This window comes from Neophocaena asiaeorientalis, unplaced genomic scaffold, assembly GCF_003031525.2.
Source record: "Neophocaena asiaeorientalis asiaeorientalis breed wild unplaced genomic scaffold, Neophocaena_asiaeorientalis_V1.1 scaffold99, whole genome shotgun sequence".
Classification (NCBI taxonomy): Eukaryota; Metazoa; Chordata; class Mammalia; order Artiodactyla; family Phocoenidae; genus Neophocaena; species Neophocaena asiaeorientalis.
The window spans coordinates 462,443-482,706 of NW_020173022.1; the positions used below are offsets into that span (position 1 = coordinate 462,443).

The 20,264-nt window shown below is 42.0% G+C and overlaps 1 protein-coding gene across 1 annotated transcript in view; it reads right to left on the reverse strand.

Annotated features, from left to right (window-relative positions):
• Nucleotides 1–9,877, reverse strand: part of CD247 (CD247 molecule) — a 78,333-nt gene extending 68,456 nt beyond the window's left edge. Inside the window, exon 1 of the mRNA XM_024742458.1 lies at nucleotides 9,701–9,877. Coding sequence (XP_024598226.1) covers nucleotides 9,701–9,758 — 58 coding nt within the window. The 5' untranslated portion in view covers nucleotides 9,759–9,877. The remainder of the gene's footprint in view (nucleotides 1–9,700) is intronic.
• Between the last annotated feature and the right edge of the window lie 10,387 nt (nucleotides 9,878–20,264).

Below are 20,264 nucleotides of genomic sequence, written 5' to 3' on the forward strand. Positions count from 1 at the left end.
CCATCACAATAGTTGCCACCATCACCTCCAGATCCATGATATCCACCGTTATCCTGCTGCCACCACCTACCTCCACAACCACAGGCTCCTCTTCAGCCAACGTGTCCTCCATGACCCATAAAGTTGCCACATCCACCTCCACCTCTTTGCAATCCCACAGACCACATTTCTTGCTTAGGAAAGGTCTTCACTTCACAGTTATGCCCCTTGAGAGTGTGGTGTTTCTGAACAACAGTTCTAGCAACTGTATTATGATCACCAAAAATCACAAAAGCAGATTTTCTCTTTTTTTCCACTCTGCCTGTCTTCCATAACGTCTATGATTTCAATCTTGCTATACTTTTCAAAGTAGTCTTTCGAATTAAATTCTTCTGTATCTTCTTTAATACCACCAAGAACAATTTTCTTCACTGTTAGATGGACTCTACAGAAGCCTCTCTAGAAAGAGCTCTCTTTGGCTTCACCACACACACATCAGCCTTGTGTGGTCCACATCACGAGTTGCCACATCCACTCGTGCGACTACAAGAGTAGGTCACAAAACCAAAGGCCCTGGGATGTTTGGTTTGGGGGTCTCTCATCACCACACAGTCTGTGAGTGTGCCCCACTTCTCAAAATGTTCAGCACTCGGACCACCAGTGAACAGTTTTCTCAGTTGCGCTAGTTCCTTTGGATCGTGGCCATGGTGCAAAGATATGTATAATTCTAAGTACTTTAGCAAGAACAGCAGATCAAGAAGTATTTTAAAGCAGCAAACTTTTTTTTTTTTAATTCATATTTTCAACTGGGTGTTGCGAAGAAAAGAAAGGACACAGAATTAAATTCTCGTCGCCTTAGAAAGGTCTGTAAGGCCTAAAAATGTGCCATTTGCACCATTTTCTGCCAGGCACCTCCTCCCTTTTCCTTCCAGTTCCACGCTCTCTTTCCCAACAGAGGAGCAAGGCGGCTCTTGTGGGCAAATGTGCCATTCAGATGGTTTGAATAACCAGATATTAAAAATAACTATCAGTATGGCGATACCAACTCTCGACAGCCAGAGTAGGTCACCACAAGCCACCTTATTGAATTGCTTTTCTATTCTGAGGGCAGGAAGAAAGAAAAGCATCAAATGTATTTTGACTCTTGTAGTCAAAATTCAGAGGATGGCCACTGTGGGAGGAACTGGTGAGAATTTGGGGAGCTGGTGACATTTTCTGCTGACGGGTACGTGTTCCTGAAACTCTGTGTGCTGGGCCTCCACTCTGAGAAGTGCTCACTGTAGGGAACTATTTGTGTTGGGTTTTTAACCTTGAGTTATGAGAACAACAATTTTCCACCTTCCTTTGTCACCTCAACGCTGGTAACAATGTCAACAGTGGGTCTGGGAGATCCCCAGGTATCTGGACTTCGTTATAAGGGGAAGACAGCGTTTCCACAGGTCAGGGTGGGAGTAGGGTAGGCATTCTAAGTAGAGGGAACTGGGAGGAAGGTGGAAAGAAAGAAAGACAGCAGGCTTACTTGGGAGATGGCAGAGTTCTGAGGGCAGTTGGGAGACCTGAGACGTCTCTGCCTCTGTGAAGAAGCTGCTCCCACCTCTCCATGATCCTAGAGATTCTAGCTTGGACAAAAGTTTTCTTGACTCCCTTCTGCACAGAATGCCTGGAATGGGCTCAGTGAAATCTTAGCCCTGCCATTCTCCTGCCTAGCTCGCCAGTTCTAAGCTCAAGCAATGTTTGCCCTTCCTTCTACAGAGCTGTCCTGCTGCCACCATCCTCCTCTTAAACGCACACATTATACACAGAAAGCCACTCACTGGTGCACACAGAAAGACTTACCTGCAGACTCAAGACACGTCCATCTGCATACAAACAGGCGCACACACAATGCACCTACACGCTGGGACACACTGGAACACGTGCACAAACACACAGCCCCACACACACCTTCACATGCACACTGGGGCACAGGCATCTGTACCCCCAGCAGAGCACACAGGTAAACACACACCAGCACATGTGCGTGCCACACCCGCGCAGAGCTATAACCCACAGGACAGGGCCTGGGCACAGGCTGGTCCCACGCTGCAGCCCCCGTTCAGCAGCCTTCTCCCGGGAGCACGCTGCTCTGGCCAGTCTGCCTCCCACAGCTTCAGATCAAAAGCCCCTGCCCCAACCCCAGGCTGTCTCTTCTACTCTGCCTGTAATACCTCCTCCCTCCAAGCCTCCACTGCCACTCCCAGCCTGCATGAGGAAAAGGCAGTCCTAACTCAGGGCCGACATTCACATGATGGCTTCGAGCCAGTGCAACATCTCATGCTGGGGACCTGGTGAAATGAAGGAACACACAGCTGACTTTCTAGTATCTACGGCGCCAGAGAGAAGTGGTGATTTGTTTAATCCTAAATAGTCGTGTTGGTTTGTGCTCTGAGCTATCTTCCCCAACTCCAGGGTTTGGCAAAGGCAATGCACCTAGAACCCAGCAGCCCTGCAAATAGCTGGAGAACCCCTCAGAGACTTCTCCTTTCCCAGCCCTCCTCCCAGTCAGCTTGGGGAGCGGCCCCACTAAGAGCCACCGATATTCACAATCTGGCAATTTAATGCTTCTGCCCTGAGCATCAGATTTCTTATCTTGGTTTGCTTTGCTCCAGTCAACAGCAAAAGGGTTTGCACTCCCTGAGCTCAGCCCAGGCAGATGCAAGTGGACTCAAGCCTAAAATATGACATAAGAAATTAAGAACTGAGGGCTTTCCTGGTGGCGCAGTGGCTAAGAATCCGCCTGCCAGTGCAGGGGACACGGGTTCGAGCCCTGGTCCGGGAAGATCCCACATGCTGCAGAGCAACTAAGCCCGTGTGCCACAACTACTGAGCCTGTGCTCTAGAGCCCACGAGCCACAACTACTGAAGCCCGCACGCCTAGAGCCCGTGCTCCGCAACAAGAGAACACAACGAAGAGTAGCCGCTGCGTGCCACTACTAGAGAAAGCCCGTGTGCAGCAACGAAGACCCAACGCAGCCAAAAGTAAATAAATAAATAAATAAATAAAATTTATGAAAAACAAAAAAGAAATTAAGAATTGATTATAGATATTTGTCATTTAAAGGTAATTCTCCCACTCCTTGAGGATTTATATTAAAAAAATCTCAACCCAGCATCTGTGTGTAATAGTGTGCTATTCTTTCAGAAAACCTCACCCCACAAAACCTTACACACTGTATGAGGTTACATTCTTACCAAACAGATTGGTTAACGGCTACTATTTAGGATCAAGTCTTCTCAAATATGATTTAATTTACACATTTGAGTTCCACCTATGCATAACGTGGTTGGCGGGGGAGAGGACAGGGGGGCGGTACCTGCACGCACAGAAAGGGGCCGGTCCCTCTCAAGAAAAGCTCCAAAATAGGTATATTTTATTAAGAGCAAAACAGAAAGTATGGATTTTACCAATTGGGGAGAAAATGACTTCAGAACTGTAATAATAGGCCAGAGAAAAATGCAATTCTATATTAACAACCAAATACTTCATACTCAGCAGAAAAACATATTTAAATGAGAATATTCAGCATCAAAACAATTATTTCTTCAGAAATTGAGAGGAAAATCATAATACGTGCTTACTAAGGGGAAAGACCTTCAAAAATCTGCATCAGAATTCAGTCATCTGATGTATAATACTGCAAATTGACAGCAGGCCTGGTGGACAGGCTGCATAGAACATTCGAGAGCACATACCTTGAACAAGGGATCAGAGAAACTGTGTTCGGAGCCTGGTTCTACTCTGAGGCGAGTCACCAAACCTCTGAACCTCATTTTCTTTGTTTATAAAAAGAGAATCTTAAAATCAATACTTTTTCTGCTACTTGCCATTGGATGGTTATGAATGAAGGTGCTGGAAAGCATTTTGTAAATATAAAGGGATGACTGTACTAACAGAACAGTGGTCTGGACCAGCGAGGATCCTGCCTGTCCTTGTTTGAATGCTTTCTATTTAGTTTTTTCCCCTTGAGCCTGCAAATTAGTTGCTGAGTAGCACAAATCATAACAGGCAACCAAAGCGGACAGTGGAAGCTTCTAACATTTCCACCACTGCAGTTTAGCTGCTTCAGACCTCAATTTGCTTTCTCTTCAAGTCAGTGCTCACCAACAAAGTCCTTGTGTGGCCATAAATCTGCATCCGACGCACAAGCATAAGGGACAAGGCAGAAAATGTTAGAATCTGTCCTTGGATTTTTCGCAACAGAGGCTCCCACTGGAGAGTTAAAAATATTGTGGTAAGGGGAAAGTCTGGATTTTTTTTTTAAGTTTTAAGTTTACTGTTTATTTGGAGCTTCAGGGAAGAATGAAGTTTAGGTTCCTAATTCTATGAGCCAATACCAGTGGGGTGGGAGGCTAGGTAACTTAAACGTTCTTGAAAACTTGGTAATTACAAGACCATACGCAATTCATTTCACAGATGCGAAAACTAAAGAGATTCCTGCCCAAGTTTACTGCAATTTAGTGACAAGGGAAGACAAAGAAAGCATGTTAGTACCAGGGTTTCCACTTTCTTCCACTGGGAAAATGATATCCTTTATTTTGTAGGTTGGGAAACTGAGGCACACATGATAATGACTACTGCTTTTCGAGCACCTCTGGTGTGTAGGCACTTCCGAGCAGTATCTCCACTCCACCGTGCTCTGCATGAGGTAGACATGGTTACCGCCATCTCACAGAGGAAGAAGGGGGCTCCGAAGGTAGGCAACTGGCCACAGATCAGGACTTGTATCCAGATCTTTCTGGTTCCACGGTCTCCTCTCTCCCTCCACCCTATTGCCTGCTCCAGAAAAGACAAGAAACACTTGCAGATGGTCAGAGAGTTAGGGAAAAAACTCTCTTTCCTTGACAGAAAAACTGTTTAGACTTCAACAGAAGTCTAAAGTATCCTGTGAAATGTTCCTTTACTTTAACCTATTACTTTAATTGTCAGCCCTGGAGAAATTAGCCCAAGGAAATAATTCAAAAGAAATTTTAAAAGCTACAGATGTAAAGATTTTCTTGCAGCATTAGCTATAATAACAAAAATTAGAGACAGCCCAAATGTCCAACAATAATGAAATAGTAAAGAAAATACGATGCATAAACTATGGACATTTACATAGCGATTAGAAACAATCATGAAGGCTAAGTATCAAAAAAGATGTTCAGAATAAAATATTAAGGAAAAAAAGCACTTGAAACTGTTTTTGTAATAACAACTATATAAAGATATTTAAACACTTATAAAAATACTGGAATGGAACATTTTTTAAATTTATAACTTCCTCTGATTTTATGATATTTTGGGTAAAATACCTCAAATTAAGAGAGAAAAAAATGATAGCTAGCTGGGATATTTACTTAGTAACTTAGACCAATTTGGACTATAATGATTAGATATCCTGCTTTTCTTTTTTTTCTTTCTATATTTTGAAGCAGTTGGGCAATTGAATGCGATTTATGCTATAATCCACAAACTCTTATTTTTCTCCTTGGTGCCTTTCATTAGTTTATTAATTCATTAGTTAATCGCCAACGGTGGTAGCCTTCTTTATTTTCTGCTTTTCCCTAGTGTTAAAGCCACGTCAGAAAAATGAGCATCTTTCTTTGTCTAATTTTCAAGATATAGTGTTAGTTGAATCATATGAAATTATCATTTTTGTAGGTCCCAAATAAATGAATATTGGAAATTTCATACGGTCCAACCAGAAAATTTTAACAACGGTAGGATTTTGTCTGAAACTGTCCTTGTAAATCATTTTGAAGCCATCTGTTTACTCAAACTGCCCTGTCCCCTCCACCAGCTTACTTTCTGTGTTTTTTTAAAGTACTTTGTTTAATGCTAAGTTCTCTAGAAGAAAGGTCCAAATAATGCCACTCCAATATACAACCCCCCTCCATAAACCATTAAAGTGAATTTAATCACATGGAAAGGTCTAGATTTCTTTCATTCACCCACCTTTCAATTCACTCAACAAATACTTACTGCGCATGATCTCTGCTCCAGGCACTATGCTAAGTGCTGGGACACATCCCTGAGCAAGACTGAAGCGTCTTTTCCCTCAGAAAACATAGACTGTGTTTGAGACTGGAAGGAATGGCTATGTATGTGCAGTGACTACACTGACTGTTTTGTTTCAATTAACAGATCAAATGACTAGTGTGATTATTTTTTAACCAAATGGACTTTATGTTTGCTCAAATTGATTAAATCTACCGTCACTTTAATGTTAATAAGAACTAGCCCTGGCCCAAGCAGAGAAGAAATTTATTTTGAACTATCGTTGCTATTTATTGAATCAGTTAGCTGACCCATTGGTAAATAAGGCTCAGGAGAAAAAGGATTACAGGGTGTGTGTTTGGACAACTCTAAAGCAAGACAGTTCCCTAACGGTGCCTGAATCCTTAAAAATAAAACAAGACACAGTGCCCAGGGATTCTTGAAAGTAAAAGTGTATATCCAGTTAAAAATTAAATCTAATTTTTTAAAGACAAAGGCAAAAATAAAAAGAATTTTCAAATAAATTCAGCAGTGGTCATTCATCTAAACAAGAGTCGCCCAGCACCGTTTCTGGGGGATGTTTTGCCACAGCAAATGTGTAAACAGGCCAGCAAATCTAAGAACCACCAACGTAGAAAATGAAGTGGGTCATCTGGATGAGCAGAGCCAGATGACCAGAGGTCAAAATAAACCATTGGTGAAAACGCCATCGATGAAAAACTTTTCCTGGCATCACACAAAAGCTTCCCTCAAGCCCAGCTTCAAGCAGTTTAAGCAAAGGTCTGGTTTCGAGGAGTGTTCATTTAAATACCCTGGTCACTGTGCATCCCCCACACCAACCATTCGGCTGCAAATTCTGGATGGCCACCTTGACCAGTGATGACCAGGGGGGCTGTGCTCTAATTTGCTCCCCCTAACTACTTATATGGATTGTCAGTCATGTTTTCACTCTGGGGGAATATCCCTTACAGAATAAGTGTCTCAAAAAAATAGAAATGGTAGCTGTAATGCTCATCCTATGACCCAGCAAAGTTTTGATGCTTGTTCACAATTGGGCCCACCGCTGGGAGGGACCACTGCTATGCTCCTGAGCTGTTACAGCTTTGCTCAGAAACCAAAAGAAGGATGAGCTGCATTTCAACAGATGGAGGAAATGCCCAGTGCTGCTTTACAACACAATCAAGAGCAAATTAAGAATCCTAAACATGGGTTTCCATTTCCTGTCCCTGGATAATGAGAACAAGAAAACAGGCCAGGATGTAATAATTAATACAACTTTCACGTATTGACTGTTTAGTACATATCAGGCACATAACATTTACTTCTCACTTTCACAGCTCTGCAATGAAGGTTATTCTTACTTTAAAGGTGAGAAAACTGAGGCCCAGAGAGGTTAAGTAACTTGCCTAAGGTTGCACAGCTGGGAAATTGGCAGCAATGTGACTGGCCTGACTCTTCCCACCACACCTAGGAGCACGCATTTCCTGAGACTTTGTGTCAAAGCTGCATTTCCTTACAAAGGAAGGACCAAGGTCACACTGACCACTGTGAGGCAGGGAGTTAGAGGCACTGAGGAGTCGAGGGCTCTGCAGGCAGAAGTCTGCCTATGCCATTAGACACGCCATCTTAATCTCTTCCAGCCTCGGCTGACCGTCTTGGCACACTCACCCAGGGAGACCTCCTCAGGTAGATGGACTGGGTCGTTATTTGCCGTGATCTTAATGATCTGGGCATTTGCAAGAAAATGCAAATGGAAAAGTCTTAGTAAAAAGAAGATGCTTTAAAAGGGTTCGGGGATGAGTAACTTAACTGAGCAAGAAAAGAGGGAAGACCTCAACTTGAATTCCGTCAGTCAGCAGCCTCTCTTCCAAAGGAAATCATAGAGTGTGTCTTCTCAGCCAACACGGGTGCCATTTGTGGCCCTCGGTGTTAAAGGCCTCTCTAAACCTCCCCAGCCTTCCCTCAACAGGGCTAGGACACTTTGGAAAACTTTTGTCCAGGAACCTTATCTAAAAATAGCCGAAATTTCAATCTCCACACCAGCAAAGCAAGTGGCATTGAAAGATGAATCTAAGGCTTTTCTTTCTGTACACACCTTGTAGAAATGGGGCATGGCCCCCATCTTGTCTTCTGGGTGGGGTTTTGTTTACCACTCCTGGCAGCCACCAGCACCCAAGCAGCTTTTATTTTCTCTTCTAATTCCATTGCCCCAGACTTGGCCCCAAGACCCAACACAAATAGACCCCTGAGGAAACTTCACATGGTAGAATTATCTACCAAGTGCCGTCCCCCAAACCTGAAGCCCAAGGTCTGAATCTACCGCTGTCAGCGGTTCCCTCTGAAGTCACTGAATTCACAGGCCGTTTTGACGCCTTGGGTCCTCTTATGTCCTGCACACGAGGATGGGCTGCTCTGGGCTCGCCCTGGTGTTCTTACCCATGGCACCGCGTGACTCATACCCAAGAAGGCTTTTCTGAGAAGAGAGCTGTGATCTTACAGAAAACCCCGCAATTTCTTAGTCCTCGAAACGCCCGAGGTGCTAGGCGGCAGCTGTGCCACGTTCCCTGGCAGGAACAAAAGTGCCAATGGCCTTTCCTGCCCTCCCACCCTTGTCGCCAAACTCCCTCCCACACCGAGGTGAGCTGTCAAGTGGAGGAAGGACATTGGTTTGTGACGACTCTCCTGGTTTCTTTAGATTCAAATACAGCTTGTCCCATATTTTGTAAAAAAATGCCAGGACGCCAATGCCCAGAGGCAGTCCATTTTGTCTTCTTTTCACTTCTTATTATCTGAGCTAGAAAACACGGTAAGGGTAAAAGGATTCTAGAAAAGCCGGACTCTAAGGGCTGGAATGAAGTGAGGAGTAGGTTCTCCTGTTGGTTGGTTGTTCCTCATGGTGGCTACTTAACAAGTCACATCCTCTCATCTGTCCCCTACATTCTGTCAGCATCTCTGGCTTTATGGCCTCAGACAGAGAGCTGCCTGAGGCAAGAGGCGGTGGGTTAGTCACTGAGCCTGGATGGGTGTGTCATCAGGCAGCCCATGGCTGTAGGGTACAGAGGTGGCCAAGTCAGAGCTAAGCCTAGACACAGACCCTGAAGAAGGCCACTTCCCTCCTTCATTAACCCAGTCAGTCTCTGGCCAATCAAGGTGTTTCAGGTCAGCCAGGGCCACAGCCATGACCCTCTCTAACCAACAACAAATGCAATGTTCTTTGTTGGCGAAGGAAGAAGGAAAGGGGCTGAGTGACGGAGCCAGCAAGGGGGTGAAAGAAGAATACATAAAGACTAGAAAGGTGCCTCAGCATGAAACATGGCCTGGCTGACATTTTCTGGTCCCTCCCGGCTTCTGTTAAATACTCCCTCTCTTCTTGTCCACATGGGGCCTGCCTCAGTTTCTCCTCATCCTTTCCCCACCACAGACTTTTCTCTCTCTTTTTATCACTGGAAAAATCCATACTTTGCACCGGTGTGTTTTCGAGCAGCTGGCTCTGAGCTGATGCCCAGCTTGGCCTTAATGAGGCAGATGCCTGCATCAAGCCGGACACTCCCCGCTCAGCTGCTCATTGATTTGGGGAGGGCAGGATTTAAAGGAGACACTGGCGCCTCACCAGCCCTCGCCTATCTCCCTCCACCCCCGACACACACGCACAAATGGTTCCAAAAAGTTCCTTGCCATCGATACATATGATACATCCGGCCTTACCTGTAATTGGGAAGTGTGCCTGCAGGGTGGCCACGGTAACAAGCGCCATCCACTTCATCTTGTCCTTCCCCAGGATGGTGCCTGGGGGCAGAGGCCGAGGCAGCCGTGACTGGAAGAAGAAGAGAAAAGCAGTCTCTTTGGCTGCAGCCTCCTCAGGAAGTGGAGGACGATGGGGCCTTTGAGAAGGCACCTGCCAGCAGGGCCAGGAAACTCATACTCCTCCTTTCGGTTCACAGGCAGGAAGCTCTGGAGGTTTGAGGGTTTGGGGCGGGGGGGTGTATGTGTACACATGTAGGCAAGTGTGTGTCTGTCTGAATTTTTGCTTTTTTTCTCACTTAACCATTGTTTTATTTTCCTTTTTTCCTAATTTTTGTCTAATTTTTATCTAACTCCTATCTTGATTGGTGAAGTCAATCCCTAGGCAACTACAAGTTCCCAGTGCATGTAAGAACATTCACCTCTTTCCTAGATTCGTGTATTTTATGGCGGTTGGTAAGATGACAGAGGTCTGGATTCAGAGTCAGGCGAAATGGAGAGACAGAATACTTGGGCCATAGTGCCATCTCTGCTACCTACCTGCTGTGCAGCCTTGAGTAAGTCACTCAGCATCTCTAGACCTCAGCGTCCTTACCTATAAAGCAAAGTGTTGGAGTAGATCTGAGGTTGCAGATCTGAACTTGGCCTGAATTTGGACCATAGAAAATACTATAGCTCACGTAATACTTCAAGCACTCTTGTTAGTTGTCAGTATCTAAACATTAGACTAATTTACAATAATTAAAAAAGATTAATACCAAGAAATAAACTTGATAGAAAGTGTAAGATCTATGTGAAACAAACTTTAAAGTGTTACTGAAGAATACAGAAAGGACTTGGGTAAATGGAAAGGTGTATCCTGGTCTTTGATAAAAATCTCCCTTTTAAGAAGACCACGATTCTCTCTAAATTTTTTTAAAATTTTTATTTATTTATTTATTTATTTGGCTGTGTCAGGTCTTAGTTGTGGCATGCGGGATATTTGTTGCAGCATGCGGGAACTTTTGTTGTGGCACGTGGGCTCAGTAGTTGTGGCGTGTGGGCTTAGTTGCCCATGGCACACGGTATCTTAATTTCCTGACCAGGGATTGAACTCATGTCCCCAGAATCAGAAGGTGGATTCTTAACAACTGGACCACCAGGAAAGTTCCTCTCTCTAAATTAATCAACCCATCCCTCGACAAATGCCAACAAAAGTTTTAGAACAAGGTAATCTGGGTCCAAAGTTTATATGAAAAAATTAATGTACAAAAATAGCCAGGACACCAAAAAAGCACAAGCAATCAAAGAAAAAATAGGTAAATTGGACTTCCTCAAAATTTTAAACTTTTGTGCATAAAGGACACTATCAACAAAGTGAAAAGACAATCCATAGAAAAAATATTTCCATATCATATATTGATAAGGGTATAGTATTCAGAATATATAAATAACTCCTACAACTAAACTAGAAAAAAAAAAGGAAAAATCTGCCAAAGATCTGAATAAATATTTCTCCAAAGAGATATACAAATGGCCAATAAGCACATGAAAACTTGCACAATATCTTTGGTCATTAGGGAAATGCAAATCAAAACTATAGTGAACTATTACTTCACACACACTAAGACAGCTAAAATTTAAAGACACAAGGTGTTGATAAGGATGTGAAGAAACTGGAACTCTTGTACATTGCTGGAGGGAATGTGGAATAGCGAGGCCCCTGTGGAAAATGTGTGTGGCATTTCCTCAAGAAGGAGAAGTTACAACAGACACCGCAGAAATACAAAGCATCCTAAGAGACTACTACAAGCAACTCTATGACAATAAAATGGACAACCTGGAAGAAATGGACAAATTCTTAGTAGCTAAAGCAGTCTTGAGGGAAAAAAACGGATCTGGAGGAATCAGACTCCCTGACTTCAGACTATACTACAAAGCTACAGTAATCAAGACAATATGGTACTGGCACAAAAACAGAAATACAGATCAATGGAACAGGATAGAAAGCCCAGAGATAAACCAACGCACCGATGGTCAACTAATCTATGACAAAGGAGGCAAAGATATACAATGGAGAAAAAATAGTCTTTTCAGTAAATGGTGCTGGGATAACTGGACAGCTACATGTAAAAAAATGAAATTAGAACACTCCCTAACACCATACACAAAAATAAACTCAAAATGGATTCGAGACCTAAATGTAAGACCGGACACTATAAAACTCTTAGAGGAAAACATAGGAAGAACACTCTTTGACATAAATCACAGCAAGATCTTTTTTGATCCACCTCCTAGAGTAATGGAAGTAAAAACAAAAATAAACAAATGGGACCTACTGAAACTTAAAAGCTTTTGCAAAGCAAAGGAAACTACGAACAAGACGAAAAGACAACCCTCAGATGTGAAAAAATATTTGCAAATGAATCAACGGACAAAGGATTAATCTCCAAAATATATAAACAGCACATGCAGCTCAATATTAAAAAAATGAACAACCCAATCCAAAAATGGGCAGAAGGCCTAAGTAGACATTTCTCCAAAGAGGACATACGGATGGCCAAGTAGCACATGAAAAGCTGCTCAACATCACTAGTTATTAGAGAAATGCAAATCAAAACTACAATGAGGTATCACCTCACACTAGTTAGAATGCGTATCATCAGAAAATCTACAAACAACAAACGCTAGAGAGGGAGTGGAGATAAGGGACCCCTCTTGCACTGTTGGTGGGAACGTAAGTTGATACAGCCACTATGGAGAACAGTATGGAGGTTCCTTAAAAAACTCAAAACAGAATTACCATACATATGACCCAGCTATCCCACTACTAGGCATATACTCAGAGAAAACCATAATTCAAAAAGACACATGCACCCCAATGTTCATTGCAGCACTATTTACAGTAGCCAGGTCATGGAAGCAACCTAAATGCCGATTGACAGAGGAAAGGATAAAGAAGATGTGGTACATATATACAATGGAATATTACTCAGCCATAAAAAGGAACGAAATTGGGTCGTTTGTAGAGATGTGGATGAATCTAGAGACTGTCATACAGAGTGAAGTAAGTCAGAAAGAGAAATCAAATATTGCATATTAACACATATATGTAGAACCTAGAAAAATGGTACAGATGAACCAGTTTGCAGGGCAGAAATTGTGACACAGATGTAGAGAACAAACGTATGGACACCAAGGGGGGAAAGCAGTGGGGGTGGTGGGGGGTGTGTGATGTATTGGGAGATTGGGATTGACATGTATACACTGATGTATATTAAATGGATGACTAATAAGAACCTGCTGTATAAAAGAGAATTCAAAAATTAAAAAAATAAATTAAAAAAAAAACTCAGGAAATGATCTAATTGGCCCAGCTTGGGTCTTATGCTCACCTCTTGGATCAACCATTGTTTCCAGGGAGACAAGACAAGACTGGAGATAGGACACTATGATTAACAGCCCTACCAGAATCATTTGTCATAGAAGAAAGAAAGGGAAAGGATTCTGGGCATGTGTAAAACAATAGCTGTCCACTACTGCCAGCCTTGCTCTGGTGAGTGCAGTGGGATGGGGCTGGGACCTAGAGGAGGACACAGACAGGGTCAGGAGCTGAGAGAAAGTCCAGGTAGCACATAATGACCAGCAGCTGTGATTTGCTTGTGAGAAAGATCTGGCTAGATCTTGAATCTCTAGTTTTCAGTACACTTTCGATGGGTGGGTGAATGGGTGAATGGTAACATCCAGGATGGCAGGAAGGCCAATACTGAGTAGGACACTGCCTCAACTATTGAGAAGAACACAACAAGAGGAATCCAGAAACTGGTGAATGGAGCAGTTCCCAGGTTCCTGATCACCAGAGAAAGAAGCACAAAAGGAGGATTGGCTTCTGTCCTTGGGGTTTCCAGAGGCAGTCACTCCCAAGGTTTCTCTGGAGTGAGGAGCACTTCCCCATGCCTTGAGGACCCAGTGCACTCACCCAAGCCCTGCCCACCCCCTCTTCAGCTGACTGGTCTTGGACTGACAAGAAGCTGGAGGCCAGCACTTGTTTCCTGAGGGGTCTCCGTTGGAGCAGAAATGGCTGACAATCCCTGCAGGACCCCACCCAAACACCTACGTGGGACCTCATCTTTGCCGCCTCACCATGCTGTACCCAAAACTTATTTACCTCATAACTGTAAGTTTGTAACCTTTGATCAAAATCTCCCTTTTTCTCACACCCCCAAGCCCCTGGTAACCACCATTCTGCTCTGTTTCTATAAGTTCAGCTTTTTTAGATACCATATGCAAGTGATATCAAATAACATTTGTCTTTCTCTGGGTGACTTATTTCACTTAGCCTAATGCCCTCAAGTTCCACCCATGTTTCAACAAATGGCAGAATGTCCTTGTTTCTCATGGTTGAATAATATTCCATTGTGTATATATACCACATCTTCTTTATCCATTCACCTGTTGGCAGACACTTAAGTCTTTCCTGTCTTGGCTATTGTGAATAATGCTGCAATGAACGTGGAACTGTAGATATTTCTTCAAGATCCTGATTTCATTTCTTTCAGATATATAACTAGAAGTGTGATTGCTGGATCAGATGGTAGTTCTATTTTTAATTCTTTGAGGGACCTCCATACTGTTTTCCATAGTGGCTGCACCAATTTACTTTCCTACCAATAGTGTATGAGGATTTCCTTTTCCCCACATCTTTGCCAACATTTGTTATCTCTTGTCCTTTTGATAATAGCCATTCTAACATGTGTGAGGTGATATCTATTGTGGTTTTGATTTGCATTTCCCTGATGATTAGTGATATTGAGCATCTTTTCCTGTACCTGTTGGTCATTTGTATGTCTTCTTTGGAAAAAATTTATTTAGTTCCTTTACCCATTTTGAAATCAGGTTCTTTGGTTTCTTTACTGTTGAATTTTATGAGTTCCTTATATATTCTGGATATTAACACCTTTTCAGACATATGATTTGCAAATATTTTCTCTCATTCCATAGGTTGCCTTTTCATTTTCTTGATTGTTTCTTTTGCTGTGTAGAAGCTTTTTAGATTGATGTGGTCCAATCTGTTAATTTTGCTTTTGTTGCTTAGGCTTTTGGTGTCATATCCAAAAAATTGTTGCCAATACCAATGTCAAGGAGATTTTTCCCTATGTTTTTCTTCTAGAAGTATTACGGTTTCAGGTCTTCTACTTAAGTCTTTAATCCATTTCAAGTTAATTTTAGTGAGTGGTGTAAGCATTGCATTCCTTTGCATCTGGTTATCCAGTTTTCCCAACACTATTTGTTGAAGAAACTATTCTTTCCTATTGAGTATTCTTGGCACTCTTAAATATTAGTTGACTGTGTTTATATATATATATATATATATATATATAGAGAGAGAGAGAGAGAGAGAGAGAGAGAGAGAGAGAGAGAGAGTGTTAGTTTATTTCCAGGCTCTTGTTTTTTTTCTATTTTTTTTTTTTTTATTTATTTCCAGGCTCTTGATTTTGTTCTAATTTTTTTTTTTTAAAAAACAGCTCTTAGTTTCATTGATCTTTTCTATTGTTTTTCTGTCTCTATTTCATTTATTTCTGCTCTGCTCTTTGTGGTTTTCTGCCTTCTGATAACTTTGGCTTCTTTTTTCTGGTTCCTTGAGATGTAAAGCTTGGTTGTTTATTTGAAATTTTTCTTATTTTTTAATGTATGTATTTATCACTATAAACTTCCCTTCTTTATTTTTCTGTGCCACTTGGCTTGCAGGATCTTAGTTCCCCAACCAGGGATTGAACCTGGGCCATGGCAGTGAAAGCTCTGAGTCCTAACCACTGGACTGCCAGGGAATTCCTAAATCTCCCTCTTAGAACTGCTTTTGCTGCAACCCATGACTTTTGTTATATTGTGTTTCCATTTTGTTTGCTTCAAGATATGTTTAAAAAATTTTTTCTTTGACCCATTGTGTGATCAGAAGTGTGTTGTTTAGTTTACACATTTTGTGAATTTTCCAGTTTTCCTCCTGTTGTTAATTTCTACTTTCATACCGTTGTCATCAGAAAAGATACTTGGTATAGTTTTGACCTTCTTACAGTTGCTAAGACCTGTTTTGTGACCTATCATGTGATCTATCCTGAAGACTGTATCATCCCACTCTCCCCCTGCCTGTAAAATTTCTGCTAAGAAATCTACTGACAGCCTTATGAGGTTCCCTTGTAAGTTACAAGCTTCTTTTATCTTGCTGCTTTTGAGATTCTCTTTTTGTCCTTGAATGTTTACAGTTTTATTTTAATGTGTTTTGGAGAATATCTCTTTGAATTTGATGACCTATGAGCTTCATAAACTTGGATTTTTCAATTCTCTCTCCAGATCTGGAAAGCTCTCAGCCATTATTTCTTTAAATAATCTTTCTGCTCCCTTCTCCCCCTCTTCTCCTTCTGTGACTTCAATAATTTGCAAATTGTTTCTTTTAATGGTATCCCATAGATCACATAGACTTTCTTTGCTATTTTTTAATTCTTTTTCCTTTCTCCTCCTCCTACTGGATAATTTCAAAGTTCCTCTCTTCTAACACACAGATTCATTTTTCTGCTTGACTCATTCTGCTGTTGATGTTTTCTGTTACATTTTTCATTCATTGTATTTTTCAGCTCCAGAATTTTATTAAATTTATAAATAATAAATAATATAATAAAATTTATAAATAATTTATAAAAATTATTTCCATCTCTTTGTTATACTTCTCATTTTGTTCGTGTATGATTTTCCTGATTTTGTTGAATTGCCTTTCCATGTTTTCTTATAGCTCAATGAGAGCTATAAGAAAAACTTAAAATAGCTGTTTTGAATTCTTTATTCAGTAACTCACAATCTCCATGTCTTTAGGATCCACACTGGAGGATTACTGTAATCCTTTGATGATGTCATGTTTTTCCTTGGTTTTTCATGTTCCTTGAAGTTTTGTGTTGCTCTCTTCACATTTGAAGTAGCAGTCACCTCCTCCAGTCTTTACTAATTACCTTTGGGAGAGAAATATCTTCCATCAGCACTGCTAGGGATGCTGAGGCTTTCTCAGACCTTCCATGGATATGCCTGTTCCTTGCTCCTTGCTTCCTCTCATGGCAGAATTCATAAACTTGTATGCTTTTTCTTAATCTTACGACACACCAGGCCAAGTGCCAACAGCTTCCCTTTTGCTTTCCCAAGGGTGGCACTAAAGATTAAATGTCTGGTCTTTCCCTGGCCTGCAGATTCAAGTCGACTTTCTGTGCATGCTCTCTAGCTTGCTTGCTCTTACCAGCACCATCAGGATTGCACAGAGGGAGCCAGGTGTGTGGGTGAGGTGCACAGAGCACTGGGATGTTTATGGGCCAGTTGGGAGGATCTGCAGGCAAGACACCCCCAGTAGTTCATGGACTGGCTTCTTGTTGGAGCCCACAATGCACTTATGCACTTAGTAGGATCTGCAGCCCTTTAGCACCCCTCAAGAGTCCTATCTGCCACTCTCCCAGTTTCTTCCTACTCCCCAGTCATGTAGATAATGATTTAGTACTCTGAGCCAGCTGCTAATTCACATGCTCTCACTTTGCCCTGTAGGAGAAATCACAGGGCTGAGAAGATACCACTTATCCCTTAGCTATGCCACCTCAGGGGAGGGATGATGCAAGTAAATTAAAGCTGTTCCTCTTACCCACTCCAATGCATCTAAACTCGTATTTTTGTTGTTGTTGTTCCAACAGAGTGCTGGAACTTCTCCTCTGGAACCTGGACTTCCACAAAGGGTCTCTTGTCTATGGGTGATTGTCTGAGAGAGTGTTTTCCAGGGTCTCCCAGATCATGACTGAGAGGGGCTGGAGCCAGTTCATGGGCCACTGTACGGTTCACAGCCAGGACCAGGGTCTGTATGCCTATTACCCAACACATGTGTGGGCAAGACGGCTCCTGGATCTTTTGGTGTATGGTGCTGGGTCCCACAACTGCCACAAAGGCACTTTGGTCTATGGATGGAAGTCAAATTGTTGCTGTTTAGAGTGGAACATAAACGAGGGATGTCTTACTCAGCCATATTGTTGATTTCACTCCACCCATTTTGCTTTAAAGAACCAACTATTCGCCCTTGGTTACAGTCTTGATGAGGCTGTCATGTAAAGCCAGTAAGCTTCTTTCTCCCTGGAAATCTCGAGAGAGTGAAAAATGACCTGGAAACATCCCCTGTTCAGTTCTCCTGCTTAGACCCATCCCAAGAACTGTTCATGTTCTGTGGCTCTATGAACACTGTTCAGGTAAATTTTTTTGCTTAGGTCACCCAGAGTTGCTTTGTGTTGCTTGCAACCAAAAGATCCTAACTCATACATTAGAATTTTCAGAAGTTGTGTTTGCTTTCTATTGCTGCATGACAGAGTATCACAAACGTAGTAACTTAAAACAACACAAATTTATCTCACAGTAATGTAGGTCAGAAGTCCAGGCACAGCATGAGTGGGTTCTCTTCTCAGGTGCTTATGAAGATGAAATTAAGGTGTTGGCTGGGGCTACACTTCTCATCTGAGGCTCAGGGTCTTCTTCCAAGGTCACTGGTTGTTGACAAAATCTATTTCTTTACAAATATAGGACTAGGTCTCTATTTTCCTGCTAACAATCGGCCAGGGACTGTCTCTGATCCTAGAGAGCACCTGCATTTCCTTACTACGTGGTCCCCATAGGCAATTTACAGCATGGATGTTTGCTTTCTCCTAGGCCAACCAGAGCACATCTCTCTGACTTCCTCTGCAATCAGCTTGACAAAACTCTGCTTTTAAAGGGCTCACCTGTACACCAATATGTATAAAACAGATAACTAATTAGAACCTGCTGTATAGCACAGGGAACTCTACTCAGTGCTCTGTGGTGACCTAAATGGGAAGGAAATCCAAAAAACAGGGATATATATATACATATAGCTGATTCACTTCGCTGTACAGTAGAAACTGACACAACATGGTAAAACAACTAAACCCCAATTTAAAAATATACAAAAAATAAATAAAAAATAAAGGGCTCATCTGATTTAGTCAGGGCCACCCAGGATAAAATAATATAATCACAGGAGTGATATCTCATCATATTCACAGGTCCTTCCCATAATCAAGGAGATATACAAGGCATATACACCAAAGTGTGGAATCTTGGAGGCTGTCATGATTTTGTCTCCCACAGAAGTGCTACAGGAAAAGATGCTTCTTCCTTCTTTCTCCGTGAGGATCAGGGATGTCTGGTATCCGTCTTTCTCACCAGATGGAGGAAGCTTGCCCAGTAATGAATCCAACCCAGAGGAGAGCAAAGCAAGAAATGTGTAAAGACAGGTTGACAACTTACTGCATCCATTGAGAACCTGGATAATGCCATACCTAAAGGCCTGCCCACGGGCTCTTCCGTTTCATAAGCCGATAACTTTTTTCTTAAGCTATTTGACTTTGGTCCTGTACCTTGCAATTGAAGTGGCCTTGAATATTACAGATGCTGAAACTGCAGAGTCATTGAAGACATACTTGTAAATTTCACAATCTTGCCTGGGTCTACTTTGTGGGAGTTTTACCTAAGGGGCCCTTCCTTTCAAAAGATTATTTGTCCTTAAGAAAATTAAGTCACAAAGTTTTCTTTAAGGAGACATTAAGGAGGAAAAGCATGCCTAATGTCCAAACACAAGAAAAACATAAATGAAAAGACTGTACAAGGCTATAAAAGATTTTAAAAATGACAAGAGATGGTAAAAATAAGCTGGGGTGTGGGTAAAATTAAAGATATACTATTAAGGGTTGAGATGAATTATAACCTACTAAATATCACTGTTGATGGTCAAAGACCTTCCACTGGAAAAAGAACCTTTTCTGCTTTGGGGATGCCTTACATTTGTGTGTCACTTTCACATACATTGTCATATTTAATCTTCACAGTGACTCAATAAGGTAGTCAATACTGGTATACAGTTTCCACCTTATAGTTAAGGAAACTGAGATTCAGAAAGATTAAGTAATTTGCCCAAGGTCACAAAGCTGGTCGTGGCCAAATAAGCTTTGTGAATCAGCTAAAAAAACAGAACTCAGCTTTTCTGGGTGCTGGTCCGTGGCAGTGGAAGAACATGGGCTTTAAAATAGCCAGGCCCCTTCCCACTAGCTATCTATTTTACGTTTGGTAGTGTATATATGTCCATGCCACTCTCTTGCTGCCGCATAACACAGGGAGATCAGCTCGGTGCTGTGTGACCACCTAGAGGGGTGGGATAGGGAAGGTGGGAGGGAGGGAGACGCAAGAGGGAAAATATATGGGGACATATGTATATGTATAACTGATTCACTTTGTTATAAAGCAGAAACGAACACACCGTTGTAAAGCAATTATACCCCAATAAAGATGTAAAAAAAAAAAAAAACAAAAACAGCCAGGCCCAGGTTCAAATTCAAGCCCTACCATTTACTAACTCCCTGGCTGTTGACTACATTAATAATGTTTGAAACTCCTTGTTCCAAACTGGCTAACAGTTCCTTCCTCATTGGACTGTTGGAGGAATAAATACAATGATACTTGTTATGTC